Source organism: Lissotriton helveticus, chromosome 3_1 (assembly GCF_964261635.1).
Source record: "Lissotriton helveticus chromosome 3_1, aLisHel1.1, whole genome shotgun sequence".
Classification (NCBI taxonomy): domain Eukaryota; kingdom Metazoa; phylum Chordata; class Amphibia; order Caudata; family Salamandridae; genus Lissotriton; species Lissotriton helveticus.
In genome coordinates, this window is record NC_136061.1 from 49,142,028 (window position 1) to 49,165,105 (window position 23,078).

Below are 23,078 nucleotides of genomic sequence, written 5' to 3' on the forward strand. Positions count from 1 at the left end.
CGTGCATTATTTTACGTACAGCTCCTGGCCACGGTCTTGGGACCCGAAGCTGATCCTGGACAAATCTCGTGCTTAAAAAGTGAGTGTGTCCGAGTGTGACGCACCGGGGCGCTCGTGCAGAGCGCTCCGGTGCCCGCGGGGCGAGTTATCGCGGTATAAAACTGCAAAAGATGACACAATTCAGCACTCACAGCCCTACAATTGAACTTAATTTTGCAATATAAAAGGAACCTGCGCTCTATTTGTTTTATTTTCCATGCAGTTTGAAAATGGCATATTTTTACACTTTGTGATTAAAACTTGCACCAGTCCCTTCCAGATGCAACTTTTGGCCACCCTCTCGGTCATTGTGAACATTTCTTGGCGACCCGGAGGGTGGGTTCGGTTTTTGTTTCTCACACCCCTGGTTTCGGTGGTGAGTTAAGTGTAGAATCAATAGCTGTGCTTTGGCTGTGGGGGTTTATGGAGCTTACAGCCCGCTCCAGGGGGGGTCTCACACCTGGCTCCAGGGGGGGTCTCACACCTGGCTCCAGGGGGGGTCTCACACCTGGCTCCAGGGGGGGTCTCACACCTGGCTCCAGGGGGGGTCTCACACCTGGCTCCAGGGAGGGTCTCACACCTGACTCCAGGGAGAGTCTCACACTAGACTTCAGGGAGGGTTTCTGCCAAGTGAAAAGCTCAGAGGGGGTGTGACCTGTCACGGCTGGAGGGGTGACGCCATAAAAATGAGAGGGTAAGTTGTTAATTTGTCAGCTGTCAATAGCTGCCCCCCGTGCGAGGGGGCAGCAGAGGGAGCCAATGGAAACATCTGTCCTAGAGACACTTGGACAGAGAGAGAGGGAGAGGGGGAGAGGGAGGGAGGGACACACGAGCCGGGCTGGGAGCAGAGAGGGAGGGAGCGAGGAGAGCCGGGTCAGCGCGGGTGAGACGTCCTCAGGGAAGCGGCAGGGGGCGAGGGTGGCACGAGGAAGGCTCTCTCAGCACCAGGGGCACTGCAGGCCACTGAAGGGGAGGCAGGTGCCAGGAGGAGGCCGGGAGCCGGGCCGGGCGGAGCCGAGCCAGGGGAGCCGAGCCGGGTGGAGCCGAGCCGAGCCGGGTGGAGCCAGGGAGCCGAGCCGAGCCGGGTGGAGCCAGGGAGGCCAGGCGGAGACGGTGCGGCCGGACATCCATTCTGCACACTCCTGCTCCGGGGCTGCGGCTGCAGGGAGAGGCCACCCGGGGAGAATCCACAGACCTGGGAGCAGAGCGGCACCGCCAGCGTGCCAAGGGGCTGCAGCACCGCCAGCGTGCCAAGGGGCAGCAGCACCGCCAGCGTGCCAAGGGGCTGCAGCACCGCCAGGGTGCCAAGGGGCTGCAGCACCGCCAGGGTGCCAAGGGGCTGCAGCACCGCCAGCGTGCCAAGGGGCTGCAGCACCGCCAGGGTGACGAGGAGGAACCACAGGTTGCCCAGGGGCACAGGGCGAGCGCACATCACTCTTCAGAAATGCCACCTGCGCTGTAGGACCAAAAGACCCCGCCTGCCAAAGAGGCTGCACACCTGGGCACAGGTGGTCCTACCTGCCACGTAGGCTTCATGTCAGGCACATCCACCACTGGCAACAAAGTCTGTGAAGAAGAATCGACGCCCATCATCCTTCCAGAGCACCCTCAGTCCTCTGACGAATGATCGCCCTCCCACAGGGGTCAAGACTGGCACAGGACCCTCACACCTGTGCGGGCATCACCAGCTGAAACAACCATTCCACGGACTTGGGACCCGCTGAAGCCACCAGAGGGTCCCCCAACCTGGGCAGGAGGAACTCTGCCCCCACCCACTGAAGCCACCAGAGTTTCACCCAACCTGGGCAGGAGGAACTCTGCCCCCACCCACTGAAGCCACCAGAGTTTCACCCACCCTGGGCAGGAGGAACTCGGCCACCACCTGCCGGTACCAGCAAAGGTTCCCCCAACACGAGCAGAAGGGACTCTGTCTCCAGCCGCTGAAATCAGCAAAGGTTCCCTCAACCTGGGCAGAAGAGGCGTAGCCACCACCAGTTATACCAACAAAGACCACACAGACGTGGGCAGAGGCACCTTGGCCACCACCTGCCGGTACCACCGAAGGTTCCTCCACTTCGGCAGCAGGACCTCAACCGCCGTATGCTGATCCCACCAAAGTGCCCCCAAACCTGGGCAGAGGTACCGTGGCCCCCACCTGCCAGCACCACAAAGGCTCCCTCAAGCTGGGCAGGAGTACCTTGGCGGTCACCCGCTGCCACCACAGCAGGGCCCCCACCTGTGCAGACACACCTCATCACCACCAGTCAGACCCCCAAAGACTCCACAGCAGGGGGCGGAGGGAACTCTGCAAGCACCTGCCCAAAACACCCCAAGAGGCAGCACACCTGGGCAGGAGGCATTCTGTCAGCACCAGACACTATCACCAAACCTGGCCAGAAGGACCAGCAGGAAACAGCCACCAAGTGAACCCAGGCCTGGCACCAGAGCTACTATCCGGGAAGGCGGGCAAGGGAGTGTGTGACTTCCTGAGGCCTTGGCTGCCATCTGTCAAGCATAGCAAAGGGACCTGACCTCTCTGCTGACCCCCCCCCCCCCCAGTCACAATCATCTGTCAAGCCTAGCAAAGGGACCTGACTTCTCTGCTGAACCCCCCAGTCACAATCATCTAACAAGCCTAGCAAAGGGACCTGACTTCTCTGTTGAACCACCCCAGTCACAATCATCTGTCAAGCCTAGCAAAGGGACCTGACTTCTCTGCTGAACCCCCCAGTCACAGTCATCTAACAAGCATAGCAAAGGGACCTGACTTCTCTGCTGAACCCCCCAGTCACAGTCATCTAACAAGCATAGCAAAGGGACCTGACTTCTCTGTTGAACCCCCACTTCCCATCTGCCAAGGGAGAGTCAATCGTTTACTGCAGGCCACTGTCCGTCAGGACTGTCTGCCAAGGGACCTCCCTGTCCACTGGAGAAACCGACCAGAGCACCCCTGAAGCTGCCGAAGAGCACACAGTGCAGAAAGGGACACAAGTCTGGGGATCCCTGGAACTCAGCAGATGGTGCCACCCTGACCAACACACCCCAGAATCACTGACGCTCATTCACCTCAAATCATTCCCAGCTGGTGCCAGCCCTGAGGGTGACCAGAAAAGACCCCACCATGCTGAAATCCATGGAGAACTCCAGGAACTTCCGCATCGACGCCCTGCTGGCAGAGGCGCCCCCCAAGTCTCGGCCTGATGCCTCCCCGCCAGGACTGAGCCCGGAGCGCTCGCCCGGGAGCCCGGGCATGGAGGTGCCCACCCACCGGGCACATGCGGGGTCCGTCTCCCACCTCATACCCAAGCCGGGCCTGCTGAACCTGCAGCCCTCTGGACTCACCGCTCTGAGCCAGGGGGCACTGCCAGCCATGTACCCAGCCCCGCTGTACCCCCTGGCAGCCCAGCACCCCGCCTTCACCTACAGCGGCTTCGCCCACCTGCACCAACCCAGCCCGGAGCACCTGAAGGCGGTGGCCATGGCGGGCTCCTTCCCGCTGGAGCACTGGATCCGAGCGGGCATCGTGATACCCAGGCTGCCAGACTTCCACGGTGAGTGCCCACAGGAAGGGGCAGGAGGGCAGGGTGGGCAGAGCTAGAAGCGGTGGACGCTGGTGGCTGTGACCAGTAGAAGGGGCGAGAAATGGGGTGCCGGGGATTAAGAGGAAGGGCATTTAATGCCACCTGGTGAGGAGGGCATGCCAGTGTGGATAAGATTTCATGGCAAGGAATAGTTAATGCCAGGGGCGGGTAAAAGACGAAGCGCTGAATACGAGGCAGGAACTTTTACGTCCAAGCTGGATTTGAATACTATGTATCTCCAGGGGAAGGGAAGCCAGGGCTCGGGGGGAATGCTGAATGTCTAGGCTAGAAAGACATACTATGTACTTCCGGGGTAAAAGAGGCTAGGAGGAAGGTTGAGCCATGTCAAAGCTGGATATACATACTATGCACTTCCGGGGTAAAAGAGGCTAGGAGGAAGGTTGAGCCATGTCAAAGCTGGATATACATACTATGCACTTCCGGGGGAGATTAGGCTAGGAGGAAGGTTGAATATCAAGGCTGGATATACATACTATGCACTTCCGGGGGAGATTAGGCTAGGAGGAAGGTTGAATATCAAGGCTGGATATACATACTATGCACTTCCGGGGGAGAAGAGGCTGGGAGGAAGGCTGAATGTCTAGGCTGGATATACATACTATGTACTTCCGGGGGAGCCGGGGCTAGGAGGAAGGTTGAATGGCGTGGATGTCTCGGATAGGGTTCTGGTACCAAAAGCGTGTCTTGGAGGTAGGGGGCAGGGAGAAGGGGCGCAGAGAAGTGCAGGGTTGTAGAGAAGGGGCTCTGGGCTAAAATGTGCAGGGAACCATGGAGCAGGGACCCGGGGAGGGGGTCATTACTGGGATGCTGGGGCGGAGTGGAGGCAGCTGGACAGGGTTCTAAACGAGAGGCTGGTGCAGTGGCACCGAGGAGGGCTGCATTGGTCAGCCCAGGGTGCAGTGGTACAGACAGGAAAACCAGGTGCTGTACCCTGGCACAGGGGACCCCCTGCTGTGCAGGTACAACGGACAGGTGCAGTGAGGAGACAGCAGTCAGTGCATCGCAGTGATGTCCAGTGCAGGGCAGTGCAGTGGGATAGAGGTATAGACCAGCAGCCTGGTGCAGTGACCCATGTATAGAGAAGGGGGCGGTGGGTGATTCTGGGCCCCAATGGTCCAGTGCAGAGACGTGGAGCAGGAATGTGGGGGCGGTCGAAGAGCGCATATCTGGAGGGGGTAACCAACCTTCAGGGGTACAGAGAAATGACTTGAGGGTACAGCTCAGGCTGCAGCAGAGGGCTGTGGTGCAGGGCATACAGGAAGGAGTCAAGATCAGGGGTACAGAAGTGTAAAGGGGGCAGTGCCGGGTACAGAAGGGGCGTCGTGCATGGGTATGGAGGATGGATGGAAGGGAAGAGGCATGTGGAAAAGTGTAGAGGGTGCAGTGCCAGGGTACAGATGAAGGCTTCGCTGCAGAAGTAAGGAGGGGAGGCTGAAGTACTGGGATATACAGAAAGGTGCAGAGGGCACAGTGCAGGGTACAGAAGAGGGCATAGCAGGGGTATGGAGAAAGGTGTCGAATAGTTACAAAGAGGTACATAGAGGGTGTATAGTGCAGGCATGCGAAGGAACGGATGAACTGCACGAGTGTGTATTATGTGAGTGTTGTAGAGAGGGCTGTGATGTAGAGGTTGATGAAAGGGCACAGGATGGGCACGGAGGACCAGCTGTGGGGCACTGGCGTGTGTGAAGGGTACAGACGGTGTAGTGCCAGGGTTGAGAGGATGTGCCGTAGTCACAGTGCAAGGATGCAAGATTCTTAATTATGCTTCAGTCTGTGGGGCGCGAACCAATCAGCGCCCCGTGCAGTGAATGTTAGAATGGCAAGAGGGGCTGTAGAAGCGGGTGGATTGTGGGGCTACAACCCAGGGGGCTGGGAATGAATGACAGGATAGACAGGTTTCATCATGTTTTCAAAATTTTATTCTGGGGGATGGTCAGTTTTTCTTGTAAATTTTTGGGGTGATCAGAGCTGGTGAGTAGACAGCTGTCGTTCATGTTAGTTAGTATAAGGCTTTCACTTAATACGTCTACCTACTATGCAAATTTCATGAACATCTACAGGATTTCCTGGTGTGAAATTTTGGATTATTTATGTCTATGGGAGAGCGGTTCTAGCAAGACATTTTCTCCCCAGTCAGCCGCCTGATGTTATGTCCTATGACTTTGAATGCAAGTTCAATTTTCAGTTGAGATACTCCCAAGTAAAAGCTATAAAATCTTGCATTATTAGTAGTCGTGAAATTTCAACACAAATATTTTGTTATTTTTCCCTCCCTGTATCATGCTGTGTTTGGTTCCTATCATGACGCTCTCCTGCAGGAGGATTTAAAATAGTAAGTTTGCTTCAGTGCTGGTCAGTGGGTATCTGAGGTTCAATGTTTGTTTGCTGGAGTCAGGCTTGGGGCTCTATCACGGTTTGTGTCGGCCGCTGCTGCAGAACTGACAAAAATCACCACAACCGGCACCAGATTGCATCAAAAAGCCTCAAAAAGAAAGAAAACAAAAAAATGGACTGCCTAGATGGCAAAATATCAGTTTGGTTATGGCTCTAAAAATCCTTCACCAGGAGTGGGGTGAGGGTTCCCCGTTTCTGAGATCAGCTGCGCTGCGGCATTCTATACGGTTTGCAGCTTCCTCCCCAGCCCCTGCATCGAGAACCCCTATTGGGCATTGCTGTGCTCAAGTTCTGGTGAGGGGTGGGGAATTGTGTTGACCTGGATGCAGATCTGGTGCTTGGAGATGACATCAATAGTCCAAGAACAACTCTCTGACTATTTAGAAAGCAATGATCTCCTACATGACTCACAATCCGGATTTAGGAAAGGGTATAGTACCGAGACAGCACTTTTAGAGGTTTCAGAGACCGTGCGGGAAGGTGTGGACATGGGCGAGGTAGCCATGCTTGTGCTCCTCGACCTGTCGGCTGCTTTCGACACGGTCTCCCATGCCATCCTCCTAAACGGACTCCTTGAGATGGGGATATGTGACACCCCTTTAGCCTGGATCACCTCCTTTTTAAGGGACCGTACACAACAAGTATGGTGCCGACCTTTCTGGTCTAAAGACAGGAAACCGCTTGGCTGCGGGGTGCCCCAAGGATCTGCTCTCAGTCCCCTTTTTTTCAACGTGTATGTCGCACCCCTAGCAAAGGTGATCGAGACAGCTGGGGTTAGAGTGATCTCATACGCTGATGATACTCAGCTCATCTTTTCCATCAGAGACCACTCACCCCTTGGTTTTAAAAATTTTAGAACCTGTCTTTCCAATATTGTAGCTTGGATGACTCTGAACACGCTAAAACTCAATACGGACAAAACGGAGGTGCTGTTTTTTAATCAAGCAACCCCCATGCCACCTACCACCTGGTGGCATGCGGAACTCAATCCGCCGCCTTCCCCGGTAAAAGTGGCTCGCAATCTTGGAGTCCAATTTGACAACGAATTATCTTTTAAAACCCAGATCCAGAAAGTCACTTCGACGTGTTTTGGTAAACTACGCATGCTAAAAAAGATCTCCCCCTTTCTCCCCGTTGAGTCACTGAAGACAGTGACCCACGCCTTGATCACTTCGCACCTGCACTATGCGAACAGTCTGTATTTAGGACTTCCTGCCTACCTACTACACAGGCTGCAGATCGTGCAGAACGCCGCAGCCAGGCTGATCTGTAAAGTCCCCTATCGCTACTCCATCTCACCCCACCTTAGGAAGTTGCATTGGCTCCCTATCACTGCTCGCGTCAGATTCAAGGCCCTCGTACTAGTTTTCAGGGCTTTGAATGGTAAAGGCCCCAGATACCTTAGACATAGACTAAAATTAGTCCAATCGTCTCTCAACCTTAGATCTAACCACCTCCGGCTCCTACTCCCTCCCAGATTCCGCCTTGCAAGGAAGGGTGGTAGAGCTTTTGCAGTGGTGGTATCTAAACTGTGAAACTCCCTACCCATCAGCCTTCGTCTCATTGACATCGAATCTCAATTCAGGGGCAAATTAAAGACCTTCCTATTCTATGGCTGCTAATTTTCCCCCCATCTGCTCGCAATCCTCAGCGCCGGGACACCCCCGTTGGGGGTAGCCGTGCGCTCAACAAATGTCAATAATAATAATCATTCCTGTGGCAAATGGGCACTGGGTGGAATAGGAGTGGTGTTTAATATCTCCTTTTCGGAAGCGCTAGGGGTGCCGTATTGTACACAGCGGATATCTACTCAAAACCTCGCCTCAGATCTTGGGGACAGTATGTTATAATCCACATTTGTAAAGCGCACAATCACCCGTAAGGGTCTCTAGGTGCAAGGGGCCGTCGGGAAGAATAAGCAAGCTATTGCCCAGAGTCACATGGTGCTGGGCTAATCTGCCGCCGGTGATCAAACCGTGATCCCCAGATTCCGGAGTCAGTCGCCCGGGCCGCGGCGCCACACCTCTGTCCTGCATCAACTCACTTTTACTATGTGTGTTCCCAAAATATTAGCAAACATTTTCAAGCGAAACACTGTACCGACAGGAGAAGATAATTGGAAGGTAAATCTGTCTTCCGTGTTCATTAATCAGTACTAAGATGGCCGCCTTCCAGGTAGAGGGAGCCATACTGCGACCAGAGATGGCAGAGAGCAATTAAACTAAATCAGAGGCCCACCAATGCTGGTGGTCTTTAATTGCATCTGTGAGACAGTTTCCTGTCCAAAAGCCCAGAGGTTTGACAATCTTCCACTCATTTGTTTATTTAAATTACATTTAAGGTTTGTAATGGGGAGGGTATAGCCGCCTGTCTCACTGTCGTAATCCATAACATGTTTATCATAATTCCCAACATTTCTATACTGATGCAAGGGTCATTCAGATTCATTTAAATCTCCTTGTTACTTATCATAACTGTGTACATTTACTGGTAATCTTGAATATAATTTACAAATTAACTTTTTGTATCTTCCTCTGTTTAAGCATGATGACACGTAGCTCCTGCTTATATATACATGTGTATATATATATATATATATATATATATATATATATATATATATATATATATATATATATATATTTGTTTTTAAACTTTATTTACCAATTTTTGTGCAATAAACGTAACAGACGGTAGCACTCACTGTCATTTCTACATCCACATATTAATCAATCAGTGATGGTATAAATTGCAATCAACGCATCAGGAAACAAAAGCAAGATAAGAAAAAGTGGTATACATGATCTCCTGCTTATATTTTTAATCATATAGAATTTGACGGAGTAATCATAACTGCTTCCTCTTCAAGGTTAATTATTTGTAGCTAATCAATCGATCCCCTTTCGTTTTATCTCTTAAACGAACCAGCAAAGATCACGGGGAAATTTCACATCTCCCCAATTATAGACAAAGCCATGTAATTTATCCTCAAGCAGATTAATTTAATCGTCGGCTTCAGTGATACAGCCTCATTGTTTATGTAGCGCTTGATGATAAACAAGCTTTCATTAGAGCTGACCATCCATCCTTATACAAGTGTTCTTGATGGTTTTCCCTTCAGAGGCCAGATTCCTGTTAGCTCTGGGATAACTCATCACTAGGCCTGGGTGACATTTTAATTACACCGGCTCAGTTAGCACAATTTTGGTAATTCATACAATGACATTTACGCAAAATAACAGAGATTATCCCATTAACCCATGTTGTGTATTGAGATTCCCCTTTGGGGAGAAATTGTAATACGAGATGCACCGTTCGCATAATTTTTTAGAGCGAGCGGCAGTGTTTGAACGCGTGTATCAGTTCCTTCAACGCGAGAAGGCAGCAAACATTTTAGGTAGATTTTTTTACTGGAGTAGGACCGTTTGGGCTTTTTTGAGGAAAATATAAGCTAGAACATGAGCTGCAGTGTTTTGAATGTGAGCGACTGAAAATCAACGTGAAATTACACTTTTGAGTTCAATTTTTTCCTGAACAGAGCGTTTGGGTAATTTTTTGAGTTTGACATGCATTTCTCATAATTACACGTCATTGGCATAATTTTGGCAATTTTGTGTAATGAAATTTATGCTAAATTATAGAGATGATGCCATTTTGTCGAATCGCTTAATGTGCCCCTTGTTTGGGGGGGCGGGAGAGGAGTTTTTGAGTGGCAGTGTTTTGAAACCGCGAGGCAGTTACTTTAACGTGGGCAGTCAACAAACATTTCATTTAGATTTATTTTACTCGAGCGGACTCTTAGGGTGATTTCTGAGTGCAAATCCTAACACGAAGGTCTGTGTTTTGAGCGCAAGCGGCAGTTCCTTTAACACAGGTGGTCAACACACATTTCTGATACGTTTCGTACCCAAGAGGACCATTTGGGCATTTTGTTTAGAGCAAAAGAACAAATCCAATTGCAAGGGGGAGTGTTTTGAACGTGAGCGACCGGAAATCAACTTGAAATTACAGTTTTAAATTGAATTTTTCCTGGAGCGGACCGTTTGGCCAATTTTTCCATTACGAGATGCATTTAGCGTAATTTAGCATAATTTTGCATAATTACACTATAGCAAATTCTGTTTCGAACACCTTCCATGGTGCTGTGTCGTTTCTAATTTTGAGCACATAAGAAACAACCTAAGACAAAGGTACAATCAGCTTTTAATATCATAGCAACCTTTGCCCTGGAATACCTACTCAGGATACCTCTCCGTATTCCACATTAAGAAATCTAAGAGACCCAGTAGTCAAAATGTCCGAAATGTTAGAATTGTCGCCATCAGGTATCCTCAAAGTCCAGGGTCACTGAATGCTGGGGATCACAGTTTCCACCAATTATGCATCCACCTTCCAGACCCTCAACCTGTCTAATTAAATTGTTGCCTAGCAGTGAAACTGTTGACCACCCCCATCAACCCAGACAGCTGTCTAGTATGAATACAACTCTTCAGAGTGAAGGCACAATGTTCAGTCGTCAAAGTTGTGCGCAATGTTCCTTTACCAATCAAGCAGTCCTGGCCAAATACAACCGTGCAACTACGTTTTCTAAACCACAAAGCTTTGCAATAACACCCGCCTCAAAACATAAACCTCACACTCTATTGCCTTTTCTCAACCTGTGTTGCACCCTGCCCACCGTAAAATGTGTATTTGTAAAGCGCACATTCACCCCCAAAGGGGCAGCTTAGTGCGGAATAACAAATGTTCATTGCTACCTAACTCAACGGTACTCATTTTATCAACCTCAGATGGATGACAGGCTGAGTGGACCCGCCGGGATTTGAACCTGTGACCATGAGGTCAAACACAGCCCCCTGCAGTGGATGCGTTAGTCCACTGAGCCACCGGACCCAGCTTAAAATGTCTTAAGTCAGTACAACTAATGTATGGGTGTGCTTCCCAGGCACAGACCCAGGGGGTGTACACTTGCATGAAAGAGGCACACTTGGGCCAACAAGGTACATTATATGCAACTGTGTTGGACTCGGTTAACATCCGAGGCTAAAGCCTTGGGGCAAAGGGGAGCAGGGAACTTTTACTGCATCAACCAAGCGCACTCTACACAAACTGAGTCAGCCCAAGAGCAGCCGGAGGACTTTAGCAGCCTAGTTTTTCATTTAACCCCTTCCATGCTCATGACGAGCTCAGCTCGTCATGTAACGCAGCTTTTTTAAAAATGCCGCACAGCTCGTAAATCGGCGCCGCACGCATGCGGTTAAAGAATATTTGTGACATTTCAGAGCAGTTTTTCATCCAGCATAAATTTTAATTGCGGGATCAAGGAAGAAAATGGCTGCCTGATATATGATTTTACCTGTGGGGAGGGAGCGTGATGGGGCCCCCTTCCTCGAGCCAATTTTGGCCTCAGGGACCGCTTCCCCTATGGTCAACTTTAAAAACAGGACAAGGGGCAAAAGGCTCCCTTCTCCGGCACACTGCCCTCCTCCCAGAGCCAATTGTGGCCCTGGGGACCCCATTGCTTTTGGCATTAATTAAGGGGAGGGGGTGACAGTTCCCTCCCTCTTGTGGATAGTGGCTCTAGGGACCCCATTCGCCGGGGCCAAATTTGAATGAAGAGGATAGGGGCCAGTAGGATCTCCTTCCCAAGCTGATTGTGGCCCCTGGCACCCCATCCCCTGGGGCCCGGTGTTAAAGGGGAGGAGGGCCTTGCACTGCCCACCCAATTCAGTTAAAGCTCTGGGGGACCCCATATCACAAACTGTGCCCCAGGAAGCCCACTCCTAGGACACAGGTGCCCTGTCCACAGGAGTTTTGGCAGGGACTTGTCTACTCACATCTGATGGAAGCTGCAAAAAATGCTCTTGCTAGTAAGGAACATACATTTGTTTCCACACCCCTGCTCTTGTGGGGGATGGGGTCCTTCAGGTCTAAGAAGTGTCTGGGCAGGGTGGCCACTCGGCCCCCCCTACCCTTTAAAAAACATCCGGTCCTGTGGCCAAACCCCTGGAATTTAGCTTTAGGTATGGTAATAAAATATTACTTTATGTTTAAAAGCTTAGAAATTCACTGAGATTAAAGAAACATTATAGTTATGTGTGATAAAAAGATCTGTTTTTTTTTTTTTTTAAACCATGGACATTTACAGAAGAAAACAAAGGTTATAGTTAGGTGAAAATGTCAGTGACAACATTGACATTTTGAACTAAAAAAGACATAGAAATTAACTAGTTATTCTTAGCAGAGGTAATTATAACTTGTGCCCCCGCCATGCACTGCTTATTACCTCACATATTACAACATTCATTACATGTCCTATGACATCATTTATCACATCAACGATGACATCATCCAAGCTTCTTTTGTATACATTGCTCTGTAAACGGGTAAAGCATTAGCGCTATGAATGTAAGTGTCAAATAGCTCAGAAATGATAAAGCATCATTGCTACTATCATGTGTACATACCCCCATATGTACAGCAAGCGTGTGTTATGAGCGACATTGACACTACGCCATACCTTTCCTGGGTAGCTGAGTTCATGTTGACTATGAACCATAGATGATTACAACGCATGCTTTTTCCACACATGCCTTTACAACGCAGGTTTTACAACGCAAGTTGTTACAACGACTTGCGTTGGGGGCGCTGGATAGTGAATTGTTTAATTTACTATTCCAACTCCAGTGCCCGTGGATAGTAGGGAAGGTGTTGGATAGTAAATTAAACTATTATCTATCCTACAGCGCCCCCCAGCGCAATTCGTTGTAACGAATTGCATTGTAAAAGTTGCGTGGTAAAGGTAGTGTGTGGTAAAAGTTGCGTTGTAAACGCTGTTTACTGTCCTGAACACGGTGTTAAATCTGCATAGAGCTGTTCAGGGTAACCCAAGTTGCTCCAGACACTCTAGCCCTGTTACATAACTAATGCCCTACTACGGCCTTTACCTCTATCAAACCCCTGACAGTCACCTAACCTACACTGAGAAATGAAGCGGATATAAATAGAAAAGTAGGTACTGTTAACACTGTTTACTCTATAGAGAGAGTTTACTCTAAACCACACTGTTTGCAGAAAGTGAAACTCCCATGAGAAATACACCACGGAGTATGGAATAGTATCTACTAAGAACGGTGTATACACTGTCAGCTGCACACAGAGTTACTCTTCAATATACAGATTTAGAACGTGTTCAATAGCTCTACTCACCTATGGTGCATTAGAAGCACATGATCGTTGTAAACACGTACACCTCTTAGCTGGACAAAGGCTGTACGCAATTAAGTAGAAAAGAAATATTTTTGCAGTCGCCACTGGGTAGTTAAGGTTAGTGACGTGGTTCCCTAGAAAATTTATTTTGTGTGTCGCTAAGAACTTTGGTGCTGCTTGACAAATCTCCACAAAAACGTTTCAAAAGCATGCTACTTTTTCACTAGTTTGTGCATGGCAGGTCTTTGGGTGATCCGTCAAGCAGGGGCCGAGAAAAAAAGGGGGTCCCAGAACAAGTTCTCCCCATTCATTGCCTCATAGGAACTTTAGAGACAGCTACAGCCTAAACCGCTGTGTGGATTTGCACCAAATTTGGCAGAAAGCTAGATCTAGGTGCAGAAAGAGTACTTTTTCTCATTTGGTGTAAATCCGTTCAGTAGTTTTTGAGTGATTAATGCTCAAAAACGATGTATATGTCGGCACAAGGAGCCTCCGCGGATCTCGACAGATCTCAAGCTGAGATCTAATTGTCTGCCACCACCTCAACCAGGAAGTGGTGGCCGCCATCTTAGGACTCAGGACCCAGTCCTGAGTCCTGAAAAAAAAGAAAAAAGATACAAGTAGGAGGAGTTGGAATACCCTGACCCGCTAGGTCTGGTGGTGGGTTCCTAGAGGTACCCCGCCTGGTGCCAAAAAGTGTATTTTTTAATTTTTGCACAGATTCTAGGAGAATCTGTGAACCTGTGGCAGTTAGAAAAAAAAAACAAGCACCGACTCCCAATCCTATTTTTAAACAAGGGCCTAGATGATTTTTGTCCAGGGGACCCTATCTCCCGGGGCCTGACTCATTTTTGAAGGGGGCACATGGTCCCCTTCCCAAGGCTGTTTTCTGCTTCTTGGGCGCTACCCCTGGGTCCTGGTGATTTTTTAATGGGAGGGGCGCATACAGCCCCTTCCCAAGGCAGTTTTTAGCCCCGGGGAGCCCATTCGTCAGGGCCCAATGTATTTTTGAAGGGGACGGGGCATGCAGCTCCCCTCTTCGGGCCATTTATGGACCAGGGGCCCTATTCCCCAAAGCCTGGTGTATTGTTAAAGGTTGGAGGGCGCGTTTACCCCCGCCTGAGACTCCAAGGCTCCGGGAAGCCCACCCCAGAGGCCTTAAAAGTAGAGTGTAAGGGGGGCTCCCCTACCTGAGCCATTATTGGCCCTGAGGACCCCTTAACCAGGGCAGGCTTAGATGGTATGTCCCAGGGATCCCACCACCAAAACATAGCGGTTTCCCTGCCCACTGTGGTGTGAGCAGGGAAGCTTGTGTTTTCTCTCAGTTGGCAGGAGAATTTTCAAAATTCCAGCCAAGCAGGAGCAAACACCAAGTCTGCACCCAGTGGGCGGGAGCTTCAAAAATGTCCTGCCTGCTGGGAGCGGACTTTTCATCTGTTTCCCATTTATTTTTATAAATGGCCCTGGGGATGGGTTCCCCAGGTCTTAATATGTCTCTGGGAGGGGTGGCATGTGGTCCCTCTCCCCTTTACTTTTAATGGTGGCCCTGGGGAATGGGGTTCCCAGGGCCTAACAAGGTGGAGGGGCATGTGCAACCCTTCCCTTTAATTACAAATATGGCCCTGGGGATCCCCCAAGGCCTAAAGAGGCTTTCGAAGGCTGTGCTCAGCATGGAGCTGGCTGTATGTGGGGGGTTGTCCAGGCCTGCTGTATGTGAGGGGGTGTTCATTCGGCCCGGCCATAGTCCAGGCCCGCTGTATGTGGGGAGTTGTCCGCCAGACCCGCTGTATGTGGGGCGTTGTCCAGGCCCGCTGTATGTGGGGCGTTGTCCAGGCCCGCTGTATGTGGGGTGTTGTCCAGGCCCGCTGTATGTGGGGGGTTGTCTAGGCCTGCTGTATGTGAGGGGGTGTTCATTCGGCCCGGCCATAGTCCATGCCCGCTGTATGTGGGGAGTTGTCCACGGGGCCCGCTGTATGTGGGGAGTTGTCCACGGGGCCCGCTGTATGTGGGGGGGGGTTGTCCAGGGGGCATGGCCATAGGCCATAGGCCTTATCCCAGGCCCTGCGGTCAGACCCATGCCGTGCACGGCGGGGGTTGGATTTACTTATGATAATCAAATATTGCTTTATGTTAAAAAAAACTAGAAATTCACAAAAAAAACACAATGGTTAAAGAAATGTTATAGTTAGGTGAAATTCTCTGTAAAAACGTAACGTTTTAAACTGTAAAAAACACTGAAATTCACCAGTTATAGTTATTCCAAGTAACTATAACTCGTCCTCTAAGGTAACTATAACTTGTGCCCTTGCCAATCTCTGCTAATTACCGGCCACATATTACATCACTGATGACATCTTTGATAATATCACTTTGCATGGCGGGGGCACGAGTTATAGTTACCATAATAGGTAACGAGTTATAGTTACTTGAGGTAACTATAATTATAAGTGGTGAATTTTAGTGGCTTATAGAGTTTAAAACGTTGTGTTGTTACTGAACATTTCACCTAACTATAATGTTACTTTAAACTTTGGTTTTTCCAGTATTTATACATGGGAGCCTGCTCTCTATATTTAAAATCTGTCTCTTATTTCTCTATTACAGTCCCTATTAAAGTCTCTAATCACCTTAAATAAGCAAATGATGAAGCTTGAGTAGTGATGTCCTGATGCCTCCTATCAGAGCCAGCAACCAAGGTGAAAGGCGGGTGAAGGAGCATAATCACAGCTGCAGTTTAAACAAGGAAAACAAGACTTTGAATTCACTTTTTTCGGATCTGTTATTCTGAAATGAAGAGTCATTAGCAGAAAGGAGGTCTTGATGGCAAGATGTTTATTTGTGTTTACCATAGATCATTCCAGGAAGGGATCTCCCTTCAGTCTGAGTTACAGCATTTGTTATAATCCAGCTTACACAAAACTGATTCTAATATCTACTTCAATTTTTTACTAACTCATTTTGGTGCGTTTAATTTGACACTACAAATTCCGTTGTTATTATTCTTCATTTCTTCAACTTCACTATCTCTTTCACATGAAAGTGCCAGACATTAGTATTGAAGCAGTTTGTGGGTGAAAAGGGTGATGTTATGACCATGTATCGCCCTTAACATCTTGATTCATAGCGCTCTAGGAAGGACTTGGTGCTCACAGCCTATTACTGCAACTCTGCTCTGTTTAATTCTGTTTTAATCGTCCCGTTTTTGCCTATTTTGTTTTGCTTCTTAGTTTACCTTTTTCCCCTGTTTTTACCTGAGGCCATCCGCAGACTTGCACGGCTGTCACGCTTACCCCCACTCTAATTGTGAGAACACCGTGTTATCGCGGGTCCCTTGCCCACTGTCTCGTTTGTGGTGGCCATTTTGGGAGCGGGTACACTGCCGGCGGCTCGGTCAGCGCTCTAGTTTATTGACGCTGGGCGAACATAAAGCCAACCATGCTGACGTGCAGCGTCATCACGCAGCGTCATCGCCGGAACGTCGCCGGAGTCTCCCCAGAGTTAAGCCCGTCTGGGCCCATCCGGGCCCAGACGGGCATAGGGCGCATTACTCTGCCCAGCTCGACCGGACTCACGGATCCTACTCGCAGGTACTCCAGTAACACTTTACTTTCGCTACGCGTTCCTAGAGACCCTAGTTGCGGCTACCAATGGGCAGAAGGTGTCCCCTTTAAGAACTGCTCCTTATGTTGCTCCGGTAGTTCGTCAAAAGATCACATTCAAATTTCTATGGCTCTGCTTAATTGCAGGTCATTGCCCTGTCACGCCACGGAAATTAATTCGTTGATTCTGGACCACAGCTTAGACGCCTTGCTTCTCACTGAAACTTGGCTGACCCCATGCTCAGGACCTGATATTGTCCAAGCCCTTCCTCCTGGATATCTTATGTTTCATTTAGATAGGCCGGTCGGGAGAGGGGGAGGAGCGGCCATTTTGTATAGAGATAAATTTACGTGTAAAGCCTTAGATAGCGGTATGGATAACTGTGAAGGCTGTCAATTCTCGCTACTTATCTCTCCTACCATTGCTATTGCGGGCCTTCTCGTCTATCGGCCTCCTGCAGCGATAGGGAATTTCACTGATTCTTTTCTTGAGTCGGTTATACAATTAGCCGCCGCATCTTCCAACTTTATAGTCCTTGGGGACCTCAACCTGCATTTTGAAGATCCGAGCGATGCAGTGGCGAGAGACATACGAGGCATGTTGGGAGCACTTGATCTGCAGCTCATTAACATCGGAGCTACCCACAACAAGGGTCACCAGTTGGATGTGGCTTTCTCTAATTCAGAGAACCTACAGGCCCTGCCGCCCCTGGCGCTTCCTTGGACAGACCATTGCCTAGTCCCCCTTAGGTGGCAGTTGGAGAAGGGGAGAGATCCTGTACCCAGACGGTATACAGTTGAGCGGCTATGGTCTAGGCTGCCACTGGACAGCTGGGCGGTTGAGTTGGCGAGAACCTGTCCTCCTCCTGTCTCTGACCCAATTACAGCTGACCAGCACGTGGAAAATTGGCTGACTAGTTCCCTTGATCTAATAATACCGAAAAAGAAAAGGCCTACCAGGGAAAGAAGAACTGGTTCCGCTCCCTGGTACACTCCTGAACTTAGGTGTCTGAGAACAATCTGTAAAAGATTGGAACGGGCATGGAGGAGAGAGTGGAATGAAGAGAGCCGGCAAGACTATAAGGTAGCCATGAGGAAATACAAAGTTGCTTTGAAGGACGCGAAAATTAGCTACTTCAGTGACAGGATTGATAGGGCGAGTAACTCCTCAGGGGAATCCTTTAAAATCTTTAAGGATCTTCTGAAGGCTCCGGCCCCTCCAGTCGTGCATGGTAACCCTCAGGAAAAATGTGAGGAGTTGGCAGACTTCTTCCACTCTAAAATAGTGAAGATCTTGTCCTCTTTGCCGGTGACGTCACAGATCTTGAAGGTGGGTTTTGGCCCAGTAACATGCCCTTTTGAGCTGTCCTCCTTTGGCCCTTTTACAGAGGAAGAGGTTGTAAAAGTCCTGAAAGTAATGAAGAGTGGGTCGCCTAGTGACCCGGTGCCCATGAAATGGCTTAAACAAGTGACCAACATTCTTTCCACCCCGCTTACGGACCTTATCAATCTTTCCCTCTCTCAGGGTACGGTGCCCCAGAGTTGGAAAAAAGCAGTTGTTAAAGCACTGCTGAAAAAACTGGGCTTGGACCCTTCCAATTTGGCCAATTTTAGGCCCATTTCACTTTTGCCCGGGTTTTCTAAAATTGCAGAAAAATTGGTTAATCGCCAGCTCTCACACCATTTTGAATTCCATCGTTGGTTGGGAGACTCCCAGACTGGCTTTTCGCCCTGGTCAGGGGACGGACACGGCCTTATTGGCAGTGGTGGAGGAAGCAAGGAGCATTCTTGATTCAGGGGGGTCAGTGGCAGTGATCCTCCTGGACTTGAGTGCTGCCTTCGACACCGTTAGTCATCAGGTGCTCCTCCAACGTCTGTCAGAGGTGGGCATTACGGGAATGGCCCTGAAGTGGCTTGAGTCCTTCCTCTCAGACCGTTTTTATCAAGTCTGGGAAGGGGCAGAGCAGTCGACCTCGTTCCCTCTTCAATGTGGAGTCCCCCAGGGCTCATCTTTGAGCCCTACTTTATTTAATGTTTATATGACTCCACTTGAGAGAGTGGTCTCCCCTTCAGGTGTGAAGATCATCAGCTACGCTGATGATACTCAGCTGGTAGTAGGCCTGACCCAGCTGGCGGAACGACCTGAGGTTCTCCACGACTGTCTTGCCAATGTACATCGGTGGATGTCCCACTCTGCTTTGAAGCTCAATGGAGAAAAAACTGAACTGATGTTGCTTGGTAAATCCAGGCCTTCACTCATAGCTAGTTGTTGGCCCCGGTCCTTGGGCGTTCCACCATCTCCTAAGAAGGAGCTCAAGAGCTTAGGAGTATGGTTGGAAGAAGATCTGTCCTTCAGGACACACGCCAGGAAGACAGCGGGGATTTGTTTTGGCCTGCTGCGGTCAGCTCGCAAGGTGTTACCGTTGCTCCCGGATTCATCAAGGAAACTTCTGATCCGTGGTCTTGTTTTGTCTAGACTCGATTATGGGAACGCGTTGTTCCTCGGTGCGCCGGAGTCGACTTTTAAGACCCTCCAACAAGTTCAGAATGCAGCCGCTAGACTGTTGATGATGGTCCCTAGGAGACAATCAGCTGCTCCGGCCCTGAAAACTCTTCACTGGCTCCCTGTTAAGGAGCGGGTGAAATTCAAATCCTTATGCACTGCACACAAAATCCTGCATGGGAGGGGCCCCTCCATTTTGATTAATATGGCACGTCCATATAAGTCCACACGGGCTCTTCGCTCTGATCAAAAACACCTGCTTCAGTCAGCCAGAGTTAAAAGAGCTCGTTCGGGTGGCCGGCGTTTCTCGGTGCAAGTAGCGGCACTGTGGAACTCCCTGCCCCTTAAGATACGCTCAGAGCATAACATCTTGCACTTTAGGAAACTCCTTAAGACCCATCTGTTTCCGGTGTAATGGCTGAGTTTGAGTCTTTTCTTCTTCGCTGTGTCCTGCGCCGGGATGCCCCTGGGTAACTGAGCGCGTTATAAATTTCATAATAATAATAATAATAATAATAATGTATTATAAGGAATAAAATACTCTCTGGTACACATGAAAATGATATTTCAAGGCATCTTGAAGTTCCATTACTTTGTAAAGGAACTCCTTGGTGACTTGCAACATCTTTGTATTGTATTGCAGGGGTACTGCATCTTATATATGACAAAGAAGCAGTTGCCAAGCATATTTATGGTTCAGTTACAGTGTTCATTAAAATTTCATTTTTGATTTGCCTATAACTTTTACCCTGTGAACTGATTTCTACTAATGTTGAAAAACACTTGGCGTAGCCAGCTTAGGTTCTACTGCAAATTTATACAAAGATCCATGAAGGGAACACATTTTATAGGGGACGAGGAGAAATGCGTTTCCATTTTAGCTCCCCGTATGAAATGTTGCTCTTGACCACAGCCCAAACGGCTGAACACATTTACACCAAACTTGGAATGAAAGTGAAACTTTACTTAGAAAGCATGCTTTTGTTGGTTTGGTGTAAATCAGAAAAGTAGTTTTGAGATATAAGCATTTTAGAAAGTAGTTGCACTTGCTTCAAAGGGTTAATAATTTGTCATATTTGTGTCATCTGGCATTTGAAAAACCTTTGTGAATCAGGAAATTAAAAAAGAAAAGGAATCACATTTGATGAGCATGCCTTTTCTGCTCTTGTCCTTGTTGGATCTGCAGTTCCAAAGCTGGATTTGTGGATCCCAGTCATCTGATTGGCTGCCATAAGAAGAAAATGTTAAGATGATGTGTCCTAAACAAAAAAATAAAAGGCCGTATAACCGTTCAGGTTAGCCACACCCTGACCCCTGGCAATAGTGGGAGTACCCTCAAAGTGCCCGTCATGGAGTAAATATAAAAAAAGATTTCAAGAGTTGCGGGATCGGAAGACCATGTGCCGCAGGGTAGGCCAGTAATGGTGGGCTTGATGCATGCAAGGCCTCGCCACGGGCCAGGCCCTAAGGGCAGTCCTTACTGTGCACTGCCGCGAAGGCCAGGACCTGCGTCCAGTCCTCACTGTGCACTGCCGCGAAGGCCAGGACCTGCGTCCAGTCCTCACTGTGCACTGCCGCGAAGGCCAGGACCTGCGTCCAGTCCTCACTGTGCACTGCCGCGAAGGCCAGGACCTGCAGCCAGTCCTCACTGTGCACTGTCGCGAAGGCCAGGACCTGCAGCCAGTCCTCACTGTGCACTGCCTCGAAGGCCAGGACCTGCGTCCAGTCGTCACTGTGCACTGCCGTGAAGGCCAGGACCTGCGTCCAGCCCTCACTGTGCACTGCCGTGAAGGCAGGACCTGCAGCCAGTCCTCACTGTGCACTGTCGCGAAGGCCAGGACCTGGGTCCAGTCCTCACTGTGCACTGCCGTGAAGGCCAGGACCTGCGTCCAGTCCCCACTGTGCACTGCCGCGAAGGCCAGGACCTGCGTCCAGTCCTCACTGTGCACTGCCGCGAAGGCCAGGACCTGCGTCCAGTCCTCACTGTGCACTGTCGCGAAGGCCAGGACCTGCAGCCAGTCCTCACTGTGCACTGTCGCGAAGGCCAGGACCTGCAGCCAGTCCTCACTGTGCACTGTCGCGAAGGCCAGGACCTGCGTCCAGTCCTCACTGTGCACTGCCGCGAAGGCCAGGACCTGCGTCCAGTCCTCACTGTGCACTGCCGCGAAGGCCAGGACCTGCGTCCAGTCCTTACTGTGCACTGCCGCGAAGGCCAGGACCTGCGTCCAGTCCTCACTGTGCACTGCCGCGAAGGCCAGGACCTGCGTCCAGTCCTTACTGTGCACTGCCGCGAAGGCCAGGCCCTGTGTCCAGTCCTCACTGTGCACTGCCGCGAAGGCCAGGACCTGCGTCCAGTCCTCACTGTGCACTGCCGCGAAGGCCAGGACCTGCGTCCAGTCCTTACTGTGCACTGCCGCGAAGGCCAGGACCTGCGTCCAGTCCTTACTGTGCACTGCCGCGAAGGCCAGGCCCTAAGGGCAGTCCTTACTGTGCACTGCCGCGAAGGCCAGGACCTGCGTCCAGTCCTCACTGTGCACTGTCGCGAAGGCCAGGACCTGCGTCCAGTCCTCACTGTGCACTGCCGCGAAGGCCAGGACCTGCGTCCAGTCCTCACTGTGCACTGCCGTGAAGGCCAGGACCTGCGTCCAGTCCTCACTGTGCACTGTCGCGAAGGCCAGGACCTGCAGCCAGTCCTTACTGTGCACTGCCGCGAAGGCCAGGACCTGCGTCCAGTCCTTACTGTGCACTGCCGCGAAGGCCAGGACCTGCGTCCAGTCCTTACTGTGCACTGCCGCGAAGGCCAGGACCTGCGTCCAGTCCTTACTGTGCACTGCCGCGAAGGCCAGGACCTGCGTCCAGTCCTTACTGTGCACTGCCGCGAAGGCCAGGACCTGCGTCCAGTCCTCACTGTGCACTGCCGCGAAGGCCAGGACCTGCGTCCAGTCCTTACTGTGCACTGCCGCGAAGGCCAGGACCTGCGCCCAGTCCTCACTGTGCACTGCCGTGAAGGCCAGGACCTGCGTCCAGTCCTCACTGTGCACTGTCGCGAAGGCCAGGACCTGCAGCCAGTCCTTACTGTGCACTGCCGTGAAGGCCAGGACCTGCGTCCAGTCCTTACTGTGCACTGCCGCGAAGGCCAGGACCTGCGTCCAGTCCTTACTGTGCACTGCCGCGAAGGCCAGGACCTGCGTCCAGTCCTTACTGTGCACTGCCGCGAAGGCCAGGACCTGCGTCCAGTCCTCACTGTGCACTGCCGCGAAGGCCAGGACCTGCGTCCAGTCCTTACTGTGCACTGCCGCGAAGGCCAGGACCTGCGTCCAGTCCTTACTGTGCACTGCCGCGAAGGCCAGGACCTGCGCCCAGTCCTCACTGTGCACTGCCGCGAAGGCCAGGACCTGCGTCCAGTCCTCACTGTGCACTGCCGCGAAGGCCAGGACCTGCGCCCAGTCCTCACTGTGCACTGCCGCGAAGGCCAGGACCTGCGCCCAGTCCTCACTGTGCACTGCCGCGAAGGCCAGGACCTGCGTCCAGTCCTCACTGTGCACTGCCGTGAAGGCCAGGCCCTACGGCCAGTCCTTACTGTGCACTGCCGCGAAGGCCAGGACCTGCAGCCAGTCATCACTGTGCACTGCCGCGAAGGCCAGGACTAGCACCCAGTCCTCACTGTGCACTGCCGCGAAGGCCAGGACCTGCGTCCAGTCCTCACTGTGCACTGCCGCGAAGGCCAGG

General features: G+C 50.7%; 1 protein-coding gene across 1 annotated transcript in view; it reads left to right on the top strand.

The window, feature by feature from the left end:
• The first annotated feature begins 2,803 nt into the window (after positions 1–2,803).
• LOC144824394 (GS homeobox 1-like) overlaps positions 2,804–23,078 on the top strand; it is a 158,204-nt gene continuing 137,929 nt past the window's right edge. The window contains exon 1 of the mRNA XM_078683501.1: positions 2,804–3,590. Within this exon, the coding sequence (XP_078539627.1) occupies positions 3,161–3,590 (430 nt within the window). The 5' untranslated portion in view covers positions 2,804–3,160. The remainder of the gene's footprint in view (positions 3,591–23,078) is intronic.